Source organism: Mauremys mutica, chromosome 2 (genome assembly GCF_020497125.1).
Source record: "Mauremys mutica isolate MM-2020 ecotype Southern chromosome 2, ASM2049712v1, whole genome shotgun sequence".
Lineage (NCBI taxonomy): Eukaryota > Metazoa > Chordata > Testudines > Geoemydidae > Mauremys > Mauremys mutica.
This window is the reverse complement of record NC_059073.1, coordinates 83,464,589-83,483,782: the sequence shown is the minus strand read 5'-3', so window position 1 is coordinate 83,483,782 and position 19,194 is coordinate 83,464,589. Positions and strand designations below refer to the sequence as shown.

Here is a 19,194-nt window from a genome sequence, read left to right as displayed (position 1 = left end):
TGTGCAATACAAAATATGGCACTGGCAAGAGGCTAATTTTTTATTTTACTTTTGCTGCAGCTTCCTTTGTCGCAGTGTTGTGGTTGATAATATGAATCGCATTGCAATCTATGATCTTTTAGCTGATGCAAAGTTACATCTTAAGGCATCACTGATAAATTTTCTTCTGGTAAGTTTCTTCTTGTAATACTTTCCCCAAGAGATAAAGAGAGAGACTTTTATCCTTTTTTTATATGCTGTGTGGTGATTTTTTAAGTTCTTGAGGATGGTGATTAGGATATAGTTTGAGGATTGCTAGGATTCATATAAGCTCAATTTCAAAGTGTTAACAAAAATCTTTCTTGGCAAAGGCATCACCAACATACTTCTGCTTTATTTCATTTACCCAAATTTCTCTTGTATGTACAATTAAAGGAAGTATCTTATAGTAGCTCTCATACTTTATCAATGGGCTTATATTTTTCTTCTTACCTTTTAATTTTTTTACTTTTGAAATTCTTTACGGGAATTTCCTAGCTCTCCCTCAGAGTTTCAGGTTGTGCAGGCTTTCGTTTTTGAAACACAAGTGGCGTTTAAACATTTTTTATTAGAAATCTTTTGCTGCCATCTTTTGGTCACATGAAGAATTTTTCTTTCCTGGGCTGACTTTTCTTTCAAGTTGTTTCCTGTGTTTCTTATTTTAGAGACATAGGGCCAGATTCTGTTCTATGTGAAAATCCAGTGTAAATTCAGAGCAGCTCCATGGATATGTCCAAGGAATGAGAATAGAATCTAGCCTCAGATTGTTATGTACAACATAGGATGGCAGTTGCTTTATATCCTCTTGTTGCAAGGCATTGTTCAGTGTTACTAAATACTGTCTGAAATCTCTGTTAGCTCTCAATAGTGTTGACAAGATTCAGATCCAAAAGATGTGGAATAAAACCAATACCTCTTGTGCTGACTTAGAGCAGGGGCTTTTTATCTATTTTATTTTTAATTCTATGTATAATGAGAGTTCCTCTTCTCTGAAAAAAAAACAAACCCCTATAATACTTGCCCTATATTTCTGAATACTCTATTTAGCTGCAGAAAATGTGATTTCCCAGTGCTCAAAGTGAAGACAAACATGTATTAGTGCTTATGGGTGGCGGTGAGGGGAGCACTCCTGACTGCGAGTACCATGCAGTTAATGCCCCAGCAGCTTAGGAGTTAAAGATTCAGGCAGGTCAGGTATACCAAGGATTGAGATTGGAGAAGCAACACACAATTTTGGAGCACAGAGGGCTGGTTCAAATAGCAGGCAAACAGGCTTCTCGCAGTCAGAGTTCAATAAATAAAAAAACAAGGGGTCTTGCAGCCGGTTTCTTTTTGTTCCACAGTGAGTCAAATGAGCTGTTCCAATCCAGACAGTGAGTAACTGTCAACTGTTCCCTTTATTAGCCCCTCCTAAAGGTGTTATTCACTGCAGGTGAGCCTAGCCCCATTCCACCACTGGCTGGGTTCCCATGATTCCTTACTATGAGGACAGGCATCTTCAATTGACTCTGCATATGGAAAGAATTTTTTAACTCTCTACCCTCCAGAGTCTGTATTTCCCATTCACAGGTGCTAAAACACAGGCTTTGCTGTCCTGATATTTCTACACTTGACTGCTGCTGGCTTCTTTGCTGCTCCTTTGGCATTTTTTGCTTCCTTTTAAAGTAGTTCATGCACAAATACATTTTTTTCACTTTCGTTTTTATCAGTTTTCTTATGGGAGAAATTAAGTCAGGTTGCCCAACCATATACCTGGAGACTAACTCTGAACACAGTGGGTGAAATCCTGGACCCACTGATAATGAGTTTTGTTATTGACTTCATTGTAGCAGCTGCTTCTCCCATTTCACTGGGGCCAGGATTTCACCCAGTGTCCAAAAAGCCATTGGACAGCAAATGGGGGAGTTATGGCCTTTCCTTCCAAACTTGTGCGGTGTTCTCTCTGGACATAGCTGAAGATCTGCCCATCTTAGATACTACAGTAGTGGGCACTATGTAAATACCAAAGCACTTTGCTATTTAAAAAAAATGCATTTATCATCACAATACCCCTGTGAGGTAGGGAAGTTCTGTGACAGGGCAGAGGCTTGAACCTGGGTCTCCTAGTGTTATAGGTAGTGCCCTAACTACTGATCATCTTTCCTCTTTGGGTCTGGCCCCTTTATTTGCAGCTGACTAAAAAGGTCACAGTGTTAACTGGGCATTGTACATTGTAATTGTGTGTGTTTTGCAGCACAAAATTTGCATTGTATCAGCTGAAGAATTTTCTCTAGAATATGTGGATCCTAAAGTACACTGCATAGCCACTTATGGGAGCTTTCTTAATCAAAGGTAATTTGCATGCTTCCTTCCTTTTTTATGAACGAGTCCTTGAAAGGGCAGACATATGCACTGAGTGGTATTTTAATGCCTATATGACTGAAACTTTGCTCTGTGACTCAGAGATGAATGTAGGCCAAGATATTACAGGGTAGTATTTGATAAAAGGTTTAAGTGTTAATCTAGACAGTCTTTGTCTAGGATTTAGTTAATACCCTCAATAGCAGATTCCTAGCCGGTCTGAACTATTGTATGCTAAACTTTTGGGAGAAATGTGACTATATAAAGTGCAGTATCCTGGACATCCAGGATGCAGAAATACATTGTTTCTAGCCTGGCAAGTCATGGAATGGTCTTATATGACCATTATTCTGATATGAGTTTTATTGTGAACTTTTATTCACCACTTCATTTCTGCTAGGATTTTAGCAGCTGCTTCCCATGAACTTAGATATTAATGATGTATGCCATTTCAAGACTTAAAATGATTCTCCTTTACACTGAGGTCTTTTTCTACTTGTTTGACAAATGTAAAGGGGGCTTAAAGTGAGTGTAACTGTAATTTACAACTCTTCAGAAGGTAGAAAGAATTGTTGACTAAATCTAATAATTCTCAAGATAGTAGCTGCTAAAATAATATTTGAATTGAAGCGGAAGGGAGAAAAATCAGGATGGTAATCAGAATGAAGAGCTTTTAAGGTCCAATACAACATCTTTCTTGGCTTCCACATGGTGCACAGCGTTTCATTTTCAGCCTCTGCTTATCCTGTAGGGATCAGTTTTTTATAGCTAGGACTAGTTCCTGAGGGCTGAATATAGGAAATCTTGGACCTCACAGCAATGTAGTTTTGAAACTCTTGAATCTGAATAAAAGGAGGATTTCAGGTTGGTTGAAAAAATAAAATTAAATGACTATGAAGATATGATGAATATATATCTTTATTTTTAGTTTTGTGGAAATACATTGTTTTTACGTTTTCATATTTGCTTTAGTTCCAGCATAAATAATTTATGTTACAGTTTTGTTCTGTTGTTAAATATATTATTAGCTGGCTTCATATTTAATTTTGTAAATGGGCTTAATGTTCATGAAATTGAAAGATTAACGGCATTGGCTCAGTTTAGTTATTTTATTAAGAGATTTCCCACACAGGCCTGGCAAATGCACCTCAGTTCTGGACTGGAAACAAACCTGCTGTTCCAGTTCTATGCCTCTCTTGAGCAGACATTGATGATTGCCGCATGCTTATCAGAACTGTATATATATCCATGAGTGACTAGAATGAAATTACCGAATTCATTTTCACTTGAAGCCTTAAAAAAGATTTCTTTCAATCTAGATGGTCAGAAGTAAATGCACCTAGAAATCGATAGTTAAACATTTTGGGTGGTCTATAGAGTCCCTTTTGGGGAGCTACCACATTTACTCGTTCATTAGCCCATTCGTTTATAAGCCAACCCCCCCAAATGGATAGGTAAAAATAGCAAAAACTGTATGACCCTTTCATAAGCTGACCCTATATTTCAGGGGTTGGAAAACTTTGGCTCCTGGCCTGTCAGGGTAAGCTGCTGGTGGGTTGGGCTGTTTGGTTTACCTAGAGCGTTTGCAGGCATGGAGCTCCTTGGCTCCCTGTGGCCGCAGTTCGCCGTTCCCAGACAATGGGAACTGCGGGAAGTGGCATGCCTCCGGGTAAACAAAACTACAATGTATTAGATATGGGATAGGCAACCTTTGGCACGCGGCCCGCCAGGGTAAGCACCAGTTTGTTTACCTGCCGTGTCTGCAGGTTCGGCCAATTGTGGCTCCCACTGGCCACGATTTGCCGCTCCAGGCCAATGGGGGCGGTGGGAAGCGGCACAGGCCGAGAGAACCTGCAGACGCGGCAGGTAAACAAACCGGCCTGGCCCACCATGGTGTTTACGCTGGTGGGCCGCGTGCCAAAGTTTCTGATCCCTGTGTTAGATATTCAATTCAATGATTCTATAGAGTTTAAAATCATCAAATTTTGGTGTAGACCTGTTTATAAGCCGAACCCCGCTCTTTGATGTGTCACTTTTTTACCAAAAATATTCGGCTTATGAACAAGTATATATGGTAAGTTGTCCATATACCTACTTAGGCTCTAATCTTGCAAATACTTGCACATGTATGTAACTTTTAAGTGTGTGAGTAATCCCATTGACTTCAGTGGAATTACTCACATGGTTAAAGTTGAGCATGTATGCAAGTATTTTTAGGATCAGGATATTTGCTAGTAGTTTAGATTCTTTAATTTGTAACTAACCTGACCCACTAAAATTTAGTTATGTGTTCTGACACCATTGGTTGTATTTTTGCATCTTATTTAACAAACATTTAACAGGTAAGCTGTTTATGATACAGAAGGTTTGAGTAAATTTAGTTACACATCCATTCAGTGATTTAAATCCATATATCTTCGTTTTGCTTAATTGATATCAACTATGTAGAATGCAAAACAGTGACATTAGTTATTAATGTGTCTTTAAGTGTATTCATTCTAATGCATTGACTTTTACCACTCTGACTAATTTTTATTTCGTATTTGTTCTGCACCACTAGGCCTACAACTTCATTATTATTTTACATAAAGAATTCTTCCTACTGCACGAATAATTACTATAATCCTATTTTTAGTGCATCATGCATTCCCTCAGTGTATGAAACTCCACCAGTGGCCTTGCTTTTGGATGCGCTCAGGGATAGGAAAATTTCAGAAGTGCAGAGAAATGTACCATACAATCCACTGAGTGTCCCTTTACCTTCTGCTAACCGGGTTAATGGAGTAACCTTGACCTCATTACAGGTAGTTCACATTTGACTGTATTATTTCTAAGGCACAAAATATGTTGTCAGTAATGTTAAATAGACTGAGAACAACATGAGAATTAAAGCTAAATGATGTTTTAGGGCCAGGGCGGGTGCATGGAAACTTCCACCTTGTGCCCCCACCCCGAGCCCTGCGGCAGCTTCCCACCCCCCCCGCCCTGAGGCGCCCCCCCCCCGCAGCAACTCCCCCCCTCCACCTTGAGGCACCCCCCCCCGTGGCAACTCTCCGCCCCAGCTCACCTCTGCTCCGCCTCCTCCCCGAGCACGCCGTCACTGCTCCACTTCTCCTGCCGCCCAGGCTTGTGCCACCAATCAGCTGTTTGGTGCCGCAAGCCTGGGAGGGAGAGAAGAAGAGCAGAGTGGCGTGCTCAGGGGAGGAGGCAGAGTAGAGGTGAGCTGGGGCGGGGATCGGTTCCCCTGCATGCCGTGCCCCCTCTTACTTACTGCAGGCTGCCCTCCCCACGCCCCTCTGCCCCAGATCCCTCCGCCTAAATGCTGCCGAAGAGCCGGCCGCCGCAGTCGCTGCTGAAGGATCCGAAGTGCCGTCCCCCAAATGCTAGCGCCCTAGGCGACCACCTAGGTCGCCTAATGGGTTTCACCAGCCCTGTTTAGGGCCAAGCTGTTGCAGGATGAGGAAGTCTGATAGATAATATTCACAAACAGAAACAAAGGAATCAGAACCAACTAATGAAAAAACATTTTGCTGGGCTCTGCACAGTAATTAACATATTTTATAATGTAAATAGACCTATGATGACTTGCGGCTTTGCCGCTCAAGTGAATAGTTTTATAGTAAGTATGAGTGAGGGATGTGTGTTGCAGTGAGGGGGTATGTGTGTCTGGGGTTATTGTGTGTGTGTGAGGGGTTGGTTGTGTTGTGTGGATGGTTGCGTTGATTTGCATGGGGGTCGTGTTGTGCTAGATTTTGATTGTTTTATGTTGATTTGTGTGGGGGTTGTGCTTGAGGATTTTGAGTTGTATGGGTGGCAAATCAACCTGTGAAGAACTGTGGCAGTTGAGCCAAGTAATTCACCAGTCTCCCTCATATCCCTGACTTATTACAACCAATGAAATTGTTGCATGCAAATTAGCTGTAGAGTAAGGGTGGTGATTGGTTGAGTTACCTCTGACATCACAATTGTCTAGGTCCGTTGGCATAGACAGATACATACTTTACTGTTTTATTATGTAGATAAGAGTATGCAAACATAGGGACAGATCCTGCAAGATCCTTTTCCCTCTTGAGAGATGCTGAGCTCCCTCAACTCCCATTGCAGGTAGGAGCAGGCCCATAGTAAAAATGAATTAATAAAACAAATGCATAAGCTTAGTTGTCCTTGTTTCTGCAGAACCAGCTTACTTTGAGTGGGAAAGTGCCAAGTTTAGGCAGATATGTATTTGTTGTACATTTCCATCAGCCAGAGCACCCAACATTTCCTGTGCAGGTGCTTGTGGATGGGGGACGCCTATGGTCAGGTAAGCCGTGCTTTATATTAATTCAGCTCTTTTTTCTTTCTCAGCATTTTAGCAAACTAGATTTTAAAATTTCATTTAGGTTCCTTCAGTGCTTCTTTCTGCCCTCACGCTTTTGGCTGTCGAGACCAGGTGATTGCAGAAAACCAAATTGAACTGGATATCCCTGGCCCTGAGGTTTCTGTTACTGTGAAGATTCCTAGTGAAAAAACACTGGTTGTGGTAAGTTTGTTACACCTCAAGATTTGAAAGTATTCTTTTTACCTCTTGAATAGTAGAGCTTTTCAGGTTCACTATTTACTTGGAAATGGATGACTGTGAATGCAATAGTTTTTCTTAATTTATTTTGTATTTTTTAAAGAGCTAATTGTAACTTAGGGGGCACTTTTGTCTTGTCTTGTCTTGTCTTTTGGCCCAAATATTGACCAGCTACAAAGCTGATAAAAAAGTGAGGTGAAAACTTTCACAACATTTTACACCTTTTTTTAATCAAAAATGTTGATAACAAATTTAGTCAAATTTCAGAGTTTTCAGCAAGCTCTGAATCTGGCTCTCTTTGATGTTAATCTTCCTCTTCTCTTGAAACAGTCATTCAGGCCCTGATAAAGGGAGGAGCTTAAGCATGTGACTGACTTTTTAAGCATTTGAGTGGTCCCACTGAAATCAGTGGGGTACAGCATGTCACAGCAGCCTCTGCCCACACGCTACCAGTCGCAGGATCAGGGCCAGAGCAAGTCAATATAATCCTCACTCCCCTGACTCTGGTGTTAAATCCACTTGTTGCAGCCTGTCTTAGATTGTAAGTTGTTTGGAGTTGGGACTGTATTGTACTGAGAGAGAAATCCTGCCTCCATTAAGTCAATAGCAAAACTACCGTTGATTTTAATGGGCCCAGGATTTCACCCTGTGTTTGTACAGCACCAAGCACAAAGAAACCCCATTCTGAACTGGGGCTTTGGGATACTCCTGCGATACTGTAATAACAACAGCTTGTCTGTGGCACATGACTTTAATCATCAAGTTCTGCTCCTAACTTTTAATGTGACTGGTAGTTTATTTTTCTCCACAATACAGTAGGCGTCTATTAGACTGGGGTCTGACCCAGAAAAATGCTCATGAGGAAATACTGAGCTTCCACAAATATTGTACCTAGCCATCTTCACTCTCCTGCCCCAATACTAAAGGTTCAGACATATACTCCTACAGTCCATAGAAAGCGGGGGACACGGGCTTCAGAAATGTAGAAATGTGTGTAAGAAATCTGAAGAACTGTCTTGTTTCAAGATAGCTGAATTTTGAATACAGTCTTCATATGAATTTTGGAGGAGAAACCCATCATCAATTCAAGTAATTGAAAATAGCTTAACATGCAGCTTACGTTCCAATGATTTTTCCATCCTACCAACTTCTACACAGGAGTTTGGATCTTGTAGAAAAATCCAAGGATGATACTGGAAATGCATTTAACTATAGATAAACACCTTGGTTCATTTCTTCTGTTTTTCTATTAAATATACAGTTTAGTTTTCTTGTTGTTTTAAGGAACACGTTTTAGTTGTTCCAGCAGATAGCTACAGTCATAGCCTACTTCAGAAAAGGACTGTGGACAAGTCGATTGACTTTATCAACCAGTGTGGAGGAAACAGCTTTTATATTGAGTAAGCATCACTTTCTAAGACACTGAACATTTTACAGAAAGTTGTAAATTATTAATATTTTACTGTATATTAAAACACTTATACCATACCTATCACAGTTCTACATGGGTATGTTTTACATGGCTTATGCTGGGCCATTGAAATTACAAAGGGCATTAAAATATGGGTCTACATTTTTCCATGACTGCGCTCTGTTAATCAAATTTAAAGGTGGAGTACCATTGCATATTGTACAAAAAAAAAAAAAAGGAAAAGCTGTGCTATCTATCTTTGGTATTGCTGAAGTGCCTATCTTCTTGGTATTGCTGAACAGAAGATACTTTCTTTGAAAAAATTATTTACAAAAATGGATGTCAAATCAGTTCAGTATTAGTGAATTGGTTTAAATATATCCATGCATGTACATTGATATTGCTACTATGCATATGAACTAGAGTAGAAATAAGTCTCCTAATTCGTTAAACTAGTGCAGAATGTAGTCATTATAACTTCCTAATACTAGTTCTTACGTGATTTATATTTTTCTTCCACTAGCCCAGTAACATCGTCAGCATTCTGTAAGGATTCTGTAAGGTCACTAGTGGCATTTTACAACGATGGAGCATTGCCCTGTAATTGCCATAAATCAGGTGCCACTAGCTCAGCTTGCGACCCTCTGGGAGGACAATGTAGTTGCAAACCTAACGTCATTGGCCGTCGGTGTAGCCGATGCCAAACTGGGTACTACGGATTTCCATTCTGCAAGTGTAAGTACATTCTGTTCTAAGTGGAAGTATTTTGTGACCTTATTCAATATGTGCTGCAGCTTCATTTTCTGCATATGGGGCTCAATCCTACAAGGTGCTGATTAATGTAACTTTGATCCAGCACAGCACTTAATCATGCACTTCACCTTAACATGATTAGGCCCATTCACTTTAAACACACATGGTTAAAGTGAAGCATGCGCTGAAGTGCTTTGCTGGATCAGGGCCAGCGTGCTTATTGCCTTGCTGGACAGAACCCAAATGCCACTCCTCTAGAGTTGAATGTTTTACTCTATACTCCCTAGTAAATAATATTTTCTAATTTATTACCAGCTGTTGTGTCCCAACTCATGGCTACAAACCCTTTCATAAATAAGCAGGGTGTAGCATTAACCTGGTGGCACTGACAGATTTATTGGTTACATGAAGTAACCTTGATTATCTGCCTTTCCTGGATATTATATTCTACGTTGAATACACTGATAAAGTGGTGACATTCTCACCAAAACAGTGGTTTGCCCAACGTGAAGCAAAATGTCCTGGGAAGTACTAAATAATAATATTTGTGTTGAATTTGAGGAACAATTTTGTGGAAAAGGCCCAAGGTCCCAGGCTACTCCTTGAAACCTTAGTTGTTGTTACCTGGCTAGTTTCCAGGAGTTTGCTTCTCTTCTCACTTATGCTGCTGTATCTGTTGAAGTCGGTTAAATGATACCAGTGTAAAGCTGGTGAAAGAGAGAAGAGAATGAGGCCCCCTATGACTTGACTTGAATGGAATGAGAGTCATTTCTTTAAATCAAATATGATTAATCTGTAAAACATTTCCCCCCAATCCAGTATGCAACTGCGGCCGACGTCTTTGTGATGACATAACTGGTCAATGTATTTGCCCCCCTCAAACGGTGAAGCCCAAGTGTGAAGCATGTGAAAGACAATTTTTCAACTACCACCCCCTTGTTGGCTGTGAAGCCTGCAACTGCTCAAGCAGAGGAATAGTTAATTTGGCAAACCCAGAATGTGATAAAAACAATGGGCAGTGCAAGTAAGTTTGCATTATTGGGTTAAACTTGTTGTTATTAATGTTAAAAATGTACATTGGAATATTCTTGAGGGGTTTGATTCACTTGAGGGGTTTGATTCACTTGTCTTTTTACATACTTGCAAGGGTGGGCGGATATATTCTTATTTTGATGTAAAGAGATGTATGCGGTGCTATCCAGGGATTAGAAAAGGATACAAACTTGGTTTGCTCTGGTAACTGGTTAGTGAGCTTTTTTTCTATTTTTGCCACTGACTTGCCATATGAGTTTGAGTATATCATTGAACCCCTCGGTGTCTTCTAATGGCTTGCCCAATATCACACAGCAAATTCGTGTCAGATTGAGGAATAGAAACCAGAAGAACTCTGGCTCCCAGACATGTATTCTAACTACTAGCTACACTTCTCATGGATTCACAGGGTCTGGTTTATGTCCCAGTCTGTAACCAGTCCATTGGGAGTGATCCCATTAGTGTGCTGGGCCCCAAGGGTGCACACATTTCCACAGGGACAGGCCCATGGCCTCCAAGACTGGGCCTTTGGGCATCAGCGATCCCTGTCTCTTTCCGTGGCTCCCTGCAGAGAATCCAGCCAAGCCAAACTCCCCTTTGAGGCTTTACTGTACCCCTTTAGAGTGCAGTACTCCCACTGAGTATTTGCAGTGACACCAGGCAGCCTTTACTTAACCAGGTAACAGTGTATTGGTCACCTGGTAGACAGAATCTGAAAGCCTTTGGGTTAGCACAGAGAGGCAAAGGTTAAGTCAGAGCTCATCCTGGCCAAGCCAGTGCAATGAAAGCTGTTATTGAATCCATCTTAGGCTCTATCTCCCTCTGACACCTTTGTGTGTCCCAGGTGAAAGCTGCCAGCCTCTTTCAAAAGCCAACACTTTATCCCCTGCCTTTCACATCTCAGTCCTTTGTCTCCAGGCTGGGCCATGCTGAGTTTACATCCCCACATGCCTGAGCTTCCCACTGTTGGGTGTTGATCATTGTCTCTCTATGCCCTCTGTTAATCTGAGTTGCATTCTACCAGTTCCTAAATAATCCCGCTCACTGCAGCCCAGACAGCTAGGTGACACCCACACCTCATGTCCTGCATTTCCCCCAGGAGAAGACTTAACCCTCTTTCCCCCACTCAGTAGCAATGCAAAGGACAGGGAAACTGAGGCAAACATAGGCTTCATAAAAATATTACAGAAAATTCCCACTTTGTAACAATACTCCCTCCATAATTCTTAAAAGATTAATTACCTACCCCATAAGGTGTTATGAGGCTTAAGTAATGTTTGAAAAGAGCTTTGAGATCCTCTGATGAAACTTACTCTGTGTCACTGCATGATATTATTCACTGGGACGGAGGTGTGGGTGCTAAGCACCTTTGAAATGAAGCCATATGTGTCTGACTGCCAGCACAGTGTGATGAGAATACACTCTTTAGATGTATCCTCTGATTTACACTATATGAAAAACTATTGTGTACAACTGCAACTGCAGTGAATTCTCTTAACTTCTGAAGCCTCTTCAATCCCATCACAGTCACCATTCTTTTACCTGCCTGTAAATATGAGAGCCCTTCGTGGCAAGCACAAATCCTTGGAGAGACTGTAGAGTATTTTTCTCACTCTGACTTAATTTTTGATGCAATAAAGGTATTCAAGGCTGGTTGAATTTAACTTACGTATTCATGTGTCACTCCCAAAAATGGAGCATCAGCTGTTAATCCCGTGAATGGAGTTTACCAACAAAGCCCTCATTTTCCCAGAGTACAAACAAAAGGAAGTACTTCCTCATGCAACACACAGTCAACCTATGGAACTTGTTGCTAGGGGATGTTGTGAATGCCAAAAGTATAACTGGGTTAAAAAAAGAATTAGATATGTTCATGGAGGATAGGTCCATCAATAGCTATTAGCCAGTATGGTCAGGGATGCATCCCCATGCTCTGAATGGCCCTAAGTTTCTTATCACTAAGAAATTAACACATTTCTGCCTGAGGCAAACTCACTATTTTGCCAAAGAAGTGGAATTTTGCCTTTTTCACCCTCTCTCTGTGAAAAGCTTTGTCATCTGTCCATAATGGTGATATTTTTCACTTGTTGGCCAATTAGAGAAAGCTCATGAGAATCATAGAATCGTTGGACTGGAAAGGACCTCGAGAGGTCATCTAGTCCAGTCCCCTGCACTCATGGCAGGACTAATTATTGTCTAGACCAACACTGACAAGTGTTTGTCTAACCTGCTCTTAAAAATCTCCAGTGATGGAGATTCCACAACCTCCCTGGGCAATGTATTCCAGTGCTTAACCACCCTGACAGTTGGGAAGTTTTTCCAAATGTCCAACCTAAACGGCCCTTGTCTTATCTAAATAAGCAGTACTATATGGTGGAAGATAAATGAGCAATACTTGATGGTATAGCAGAGCGCTCTCTCTCTCTCTCTCTCTCTCTCTCTCTCTCTCTCTCTCTCTCTCTCTCTCTCTGCAAAGCACTAATCATTAAACTGCCATGTTACCCATTACATGCTGATTAAAATATTCAATTCAGTGGATTACATCAAAGTCCAAAGTCCTAATTCTATGTGCAAATTTACTTTCTATTATCAGGTTATGGGGGTAATGTACTTAGAGTGTGACAAACCTCCCCGAGTGTATGGTGAAATGCTTAATTGTGCTCATGTGCTGCATCAAAAGCAGCCCATTGTATTCAGTCCAGCACTTTAAAACTATTTATTAGTTGTAAATTCCCAGTGCTTGGGTACCCACATATTCAAAACGTGGGTGCTGAGAACCAAAGACACCCCCCCCCAGTTGCCAAAGGATTTTAAAAAGAGTTCCAGCACAGATAAAACCTAGAGATGCAGATGTTAACATTTTTAGACTTTGGAAGTGTTTTCCTGTACAAGGAGCCTTTGCTCCCCTGAAGCCCTGCCCTGGAGTTGCAGAGGGAGGCTGTGGGAAGAGGCTAGCAAGGAGATCGCGGGGGGGGGAGGGGGAATAGGTCACAAGATCCACATTTTTGTAGATCCAATGGCCTCACCAGACTATGCAGGTCCACTCCAGAAGCTGGAGTAGGGACTATGGGAGAGGAGTTGCTGCTTTCACAAAAGGAGGTGCTCTGCTATCTCATGTCCAGACTTTGGGGTTGGATTTCATCTTATACCACCCTTCACCCAGATAAAGCCAAGTTACTCAGGCTTTGTGTCTGAGCCAAGTGGATTTTACCCAGTGTGAACAGTTTTGTATAGACAAGGTTTACAGCCCAGCAAGTTATATAATCTTTTCATTGGGAAACCCCATCTTGTTGTTAGCAGCTGGGCGCTTTGGTAAATGGCCACTCACCCCTAGCTCTATAGCTCTTCTCAGTGCAGACTCCTGCCTGGGATACAGCATGCTGGTTTCAGACTCCAGCATCTGCAGCGGGCAGGGCCCCCCTGCAAACACAGAACAGCTTCAGAACATGAACCCCAACTTCAACATTTGCAGTGTTGAAAATCAAACCACCCCCACTGGGCTGAGTGACCATTGTTAGGAATTGCAATACTTCTCACAATTTGAGAAAAACGCTAATCTGTTTCAGTTGATCCCCACGAGTGGTGTTTAATGACCAGATGATCACTTCAGATCCTTTGCATTATTTTATTCCCATCCCTGTGACACCTTCTCTCTACAGAAACAAACTTAAATGTTTCTGTTTGTTTTGTTGGTAAAGGTGCAGGCCAGGAATAACAGGGCGACAATGTGATCGCTGCAGTCCTGGTTCTTACAGTTTCCCGGATTGTATTCCCTGTAATTGTAACAGAGATGGAACAGAGCCAGATGTTTGTCATCCACAGACAGGAGTTTGTCTCTGCAAGGTCAGATAAATCAAGATACTTGTGCATTCACAAATATCAGTTTCCATATCAGTGGCTGTTTCATATTTAATGGGTATAATAAAGTGAATTTGTTATTTGCAGTTGTTAGATAAGAATTAAATACAGTTATATCAAAAATGCATTGTAGCACTTGCCTGGATTGCAAATAAACTGCAATTAAGAAGTTTGTAGAATACATTTAATGTTGATCCTTTTCACAGAGAAAACCTAGTACGTTAAGGTACTACATGCTATGTGTGCACATATGTGTTGAAACGCTATGTACATACACATATCTCTGTTTTGCATCTGCAGTTTGGGTTTTTTTTATATTCACCGGGCTTCAGGCTTTTTTGTTGTTGGTCATATGATGTAATTGACATGTCAGTGCCCCAGTGTATGCATGATGTTTGCCATTGCTGTGATTTGCATAGACTGAACTCTATAAATGTGAAGTTTCATATATGACCTTTCACATGTAGGTTGGAAGAGCCAGCTTGAGGATTTTGGTAAGGAAATCACCTAGTAGTATTCAGAGCTGGCACTGATCAATGTTCATTACTCAACAGTGAGCTACAGTAATTCCACTACATCTTTATACAGATCTAGTGGAAAGGCTTCTCAAAAACAAGTTTTTCCATGTGAAATCACAGTGAACTGTATTTTTATATATACTCAACATATCCCCTCAGGGCCGCCCAGGGGATTCAAGGGGCCTGGGGCAAAGCAGTTTTGGGGGCCCCTTCCATTAAAAAAAAGTTGCAATAGTATAGAATACTATATTCTCGTGGGGGCCTGCCCCCCCACCCCCTGGGCGGCCCTGTATCCCCTGTATTCAATTGGGTTTGTATACTTAGTAGCTAGAAAAGAGACCTTCCTGTTGTGCATGCAAGAGACAAAGCTATGAATAAGTTATTGGCACAGAAGTTCCCTTTCAAGAGGAGACTATTTCATTTGCATTTGGAATACCATTTACAGAAGACCATAAGTAACAATTTCACATTTATATTCTCTTATATTTCATAAATATTTAAATGTTCCTGTAGGAATTTTGTTTTAGGTGCCTGGTATTTTGCAGGTTGACCAATAACACATGGAAAATTTTAATAACTTTTTTCAATGGTTCTTTAACAGGAGAATGTTGAAGGTAGACAATGTGACATTTGCCGTCAAGGATCATTTTATTTGGATCCTTCTAATCCCAAGGGCTGCACTTCTTGCTTTTGTTTTGGAGCTACTAGCAACTGTCACAGCACAAGTAATCGTAGAACTAAGGTATATTTAATGTATATTTTTAGTTACTATCGTACAGGCATGTATCCCATTAAGAAACTATCAGATTTCTTCCAAATGACAAATTGTGTTTTACTGAATGATGAGAATGGGAAATATTTTCGGGAAACCACTGAAAAGTGTTATGTTTCCCATTAGATGCTTTCTCTGCAAATTATGGTGCAGAATCTGAAAGTGCTGCCTTGTGGAAAATGGTCTGTCTACCTCTCCATTTCATCTAGAGTTGAAGCCAGTCTATTCTAGGTGGCTACAGCCATCAAAGACTTTGTTGAAGTGAGATATCTAGTTACAATGTACTTTTCCAATAAGTTAATGAAGCAATTAATTTGATATCTGGCCTGTAGGAAATATGCACTACAGGTGTATTTGAGACCTAGATAGTATGCAAGAGGTCCTATGGTAATATTCAACTTGAGCTGTCTATGTGAACAGGCTCTGCCCTTCTTCATTTTCATAGGAAAAAACATGACACAAGAAGGTGGGAGGAGGAGGGAAATTGGGATATACTCATATGATAACATAAATGAATGGGAGGAATTATTTAAGGCTGATAAGTGTTGAAAACAAGGAGCAACAGCCTGAAAATAAACAAGGGAATATTTAAATTGGACACTACAAGAAACATTTCTAATAACAGACAGAAGAAAAATGTTCTAAGGGAAGTTATTGAAGCACTGTCAGATGTAGACTAGGTGTTATCTGGATTGTGGCACTTTATTATTTAAGCACAATGGGTGAAATCCTGGCCCAACTGAAGGAAATGACTAAGCTCTCGTTGGTGTCTGTGGAATCAGGATATCACCCAATGACTGTAGTAGCTGTTCCTACGGAAACCTGTTGTTGAGCGTGTGGATATTTTGGTGTCAGATTGTTCTGTGAGTGATTCTGAGACACATGCATTAATTTTTATTTCTGCCATTGTAAGTCCATATAGCCATTCTGCTCTGTAGTGTAATGAAAGATGCCAGCTATCTCATCCCAAGCAAAAGATAATTAATTCTAATGTTGAGACTTCCAGCTAAGCTGTAAAAGACGTCAAGGCCTGAAGTATACTGTAAAATAATTCTCCTTCTGCTATTCAAATGATATAATTTGATCTGTTTGGTTTTCTTTGTAGTATGGGACACAATCCCTGCAGAGGACACCTACTCCTGTAAAACATTATTGCTCTGGCTTTTGTTTAAAACTGCAAAATAAAAAGAGTTTTTTTAAACAATAGACTAAACAAAGCACTGGTGATTTTGGCACAGGGTTAGTGCAGCTCTAGTGCAGGAGGTTTCAGGAAGTAGATGAGTTAGGAAGACTTTTTTATACTTACGATTTAAAGGGGGGACATTGTTTATGGACTTAAAATATAAGGCCAAATTCTATCCTTGGTTGTATACATGCAGCTTCTATTGACCTCAGTATGGGTTGTGTTTACATATAACCAAGGACAGAATTTAGTCCACAGTAACAAATCAAACACCCTTGTGCAGAAGGCAAACAGTAGGCTTATGTACCACTTATGTCCCACTTAAGCCCCTTTTGAGGCACAAGTGTTGCATAGGCTTTGTGATGTCTGTTTCTGGAGGGGTGAATTTTATCCTCAGTACATTATATAATCAATATGGTATGTCTCATAAATGACGCTATACACTGAACCTAGAAAAGTTTTAATAAATGATTAAACATGCCCTAATTTCCCTTTTATATTTTGTAATTAGTTTGTTGATATGAGAAACTGGCATGTGGAGACAGCTGACAATAACATTGATGTCCCCGTAACCTTCAATCCAGGCAGCAATAGTGTAGTTGCTGATGTTCAAGAGTTGCCTTCCTCTGTGCACAGTTTATACTGGGTGGCACCACAGTCCTACTTGGGAGAGAAGGTAACTGACACCTAACTAATCTGTTGTGATATTTGTTCTGTTTTTTCGAAGATCATTGGCAGAATGCACCCTATCTTTCTAAGAGGTGTTTGTTTTCTTCCCCATGGATTCCTAACCCTCCTCTGACCTTCCTGAAATCACAGCATTCGGCTTTTGATGACAGCATTGAAAGTGCATTCAGTTATAATGCTGGATTAATCATCCTGGTGGATGTTGGGGAGATGTTTAAATGAACTCTATGGTCGACTCTGTTCCTGGCCTGGCTAGTTTTTGGGAGCTGGTGTTCTTGAGGCAATTTCTGAACCACAGCCTCATATCTTGCCGCTGTCCCATGGTACCTTTTAAGATTCACTGAACATCTTTGGGGAGATTTTCAAAAACATAAAGGGCAGTTAAGTGTTCAACTGCTGTTGAAAACTTTCCCCTTTATTGTTGATATCTTGGGGCTTGGCTACACTGGAGAGTTGCAGCGCTGGTGGAGGCTTTACAGCGCTGCAACTTAGTAACTGTCCACACCTGCAAGACACATCCAGCGCTGCAACTCCCTGGCTGCAGCGCTGGCTGTACACCTGGTCTGCTTGGGGTATAACGAGTGCAGCGCTGGTGATGCAGCGCTGCTCGTCAAGTGTGGCCACACACCAGCGCTGTTATTGGCCTCCAGGGTATTAGGAGATATCCCAGAATGCTTTTAACTAAATTACTCTTTGTTTTGTTATGATGCCTCTCTTTGTTTTGTTGTGAACTCGGGGCTCCGGGAGCTGCTTATCTAAAAAACAAACACAGCTCTTGTTTGCTGTGATCAATCTGTAACTGACTGTGAACAATCAATTGAGATAACCCACTACCTTGCTGTGAATGAGGCAGGCAGGGGGATGAGTGTTTGCTTGAGGAGAGAAACAGCGGGGGGAGGGGGAAAAAGGGAGTCCGTTGGAGCAGCTGCTTATCTGGTCTGCAGGCTATTTGCAGTTAAGAGTAAATGAGGGGTCGAGGAAATTTTCAGATTTTGCAAGGCAGGGAGCTGAAGTGTCGGCTCCAAAAATCCACTCTCTCTCTCTCTCCCCTACTCCCTGTCACACACCCCTCTTTTGAAAAGCACGTTGCTGCCACTTGAACGCTGGGATAGCTGCCCATAATGCACCACTCCCAACAGCGCTGCAAATGCTGCAAATGTGGCCACACTGCAGCGCTGGTAGCTGGTAGCTGTGAGTGTGGCCACACACCAGCGCTTTCCCTACACAGCTGTACGAACACAGCTGTAACTCCCAGCGCTGCACATCTGCAAGTGTAGCCAAGCCCTTACTGTCATGGCTGATTTAAGAAAGGAATGCACAGTTCCAGGTGGTGTGAGTATTAAATTAATGTATTGTTGTTTGTCTGATATAATAACTTGGATTGTATGGCTGTGTGAAAATATTACCGTGTTTCCTACTTAATAACTGTGTGCTTATTAACTAATTGCAACAGGTCAAAGCATCATATGAGGAGAACACTATCTATTCTTTTAACCATCAACTTCTTTGAGCTCTTTTCCGCTCTTTCTGCTTTCTCAAGGGAAGCAGCAGCTTGCTGTATATTAAACTTGTCATCATTCCACCGTGGGGATCGTGTTGACCAGTTTACACATTGCTGCTGATTGCTTGTGGCTTCAGTGTCATATAACTCTGTCCAACTGCGGTCCCAGTTCTGTTTATAATGGTAGCTGGCTATACAGCACGTAGATTCAATACTCTGATTGTCAGTTGCAATGGGCCCCATTTTTGAGGATTTTGAGGATTTAAGTAGTGCATATACCTCATGGTCAAAAAAGCAAACAGGATGTTAGGAATCATTAAAAAGGAGATAGAAAATAAGAAGGAGAATATATTATTGCCCTTATATAAATCCATGGTACGCCCACATCTCGAATACCCTGTACAGATGTGGTCTCCTCACCTCAAAAAAGATATTCTAGCACTAGAAAAGGTTCAGAAAAGAGCAACTAAAATGATTAGGGGTTTGGAGAGGGTCCCATACGAGGAAAGATTAAAGAGGCTAGGACTCTTCAGCTTGGAAAAGAGAAGACTAAGGGGGGATAT

At 41.2% G+C, this 19,194-nt stretch overlaps 1 protein-coding gene across 1 annotated transcript in view; it reads left to right on the top strand.

Annotated features, from left to right (window-relative positions):
- Positions 1-19,194, top strand: part of LAMA3 (laminin subunit alpha 3) — a 178,186-nt gene that overhangs the window by 89,038 nt on the left and 69,954 nt on the right. Inside the window, exons 28-38 of the mRNA XM_045004766.1 lie at positions 61-169; positions 2,252-2,349; positions 4,994-5,162; positions 6,535-6,661; positions 6,741-6,880; positions 8,201-8,316; positions 8,851-9,062; positions 9,900-10,104; positions 13,811-13,955; positions 15,090-15,230; positions 16,955-17,119. Coding sequence (XP_044860701.1) covers positions 61-169; positions 2,252-2,349; positions 4,994-5,162; positions 6,535-6,661; positions 6,741-6,880; positions 8,201-8,316; positions 8,851-9,062; positions 9,900-10,104; positions 13,811-13,955; positions 15,090-15,230; positions 16,955-17,119 — 1,627 coding nt within the window. The remainder of the gene's footprint in view (positions 1-60; positions 170-2,251; positions 2,350-4,993; positions 5,163-6,534; positions 6,662-6,740; positions 6,881-8,200; positions 8,317-8,850; positions 9,063-9,899; positions 10,105-13,810; positions 13,956-15,089; positions 15,231-16,954; positions 17,120-19,194) is intronic.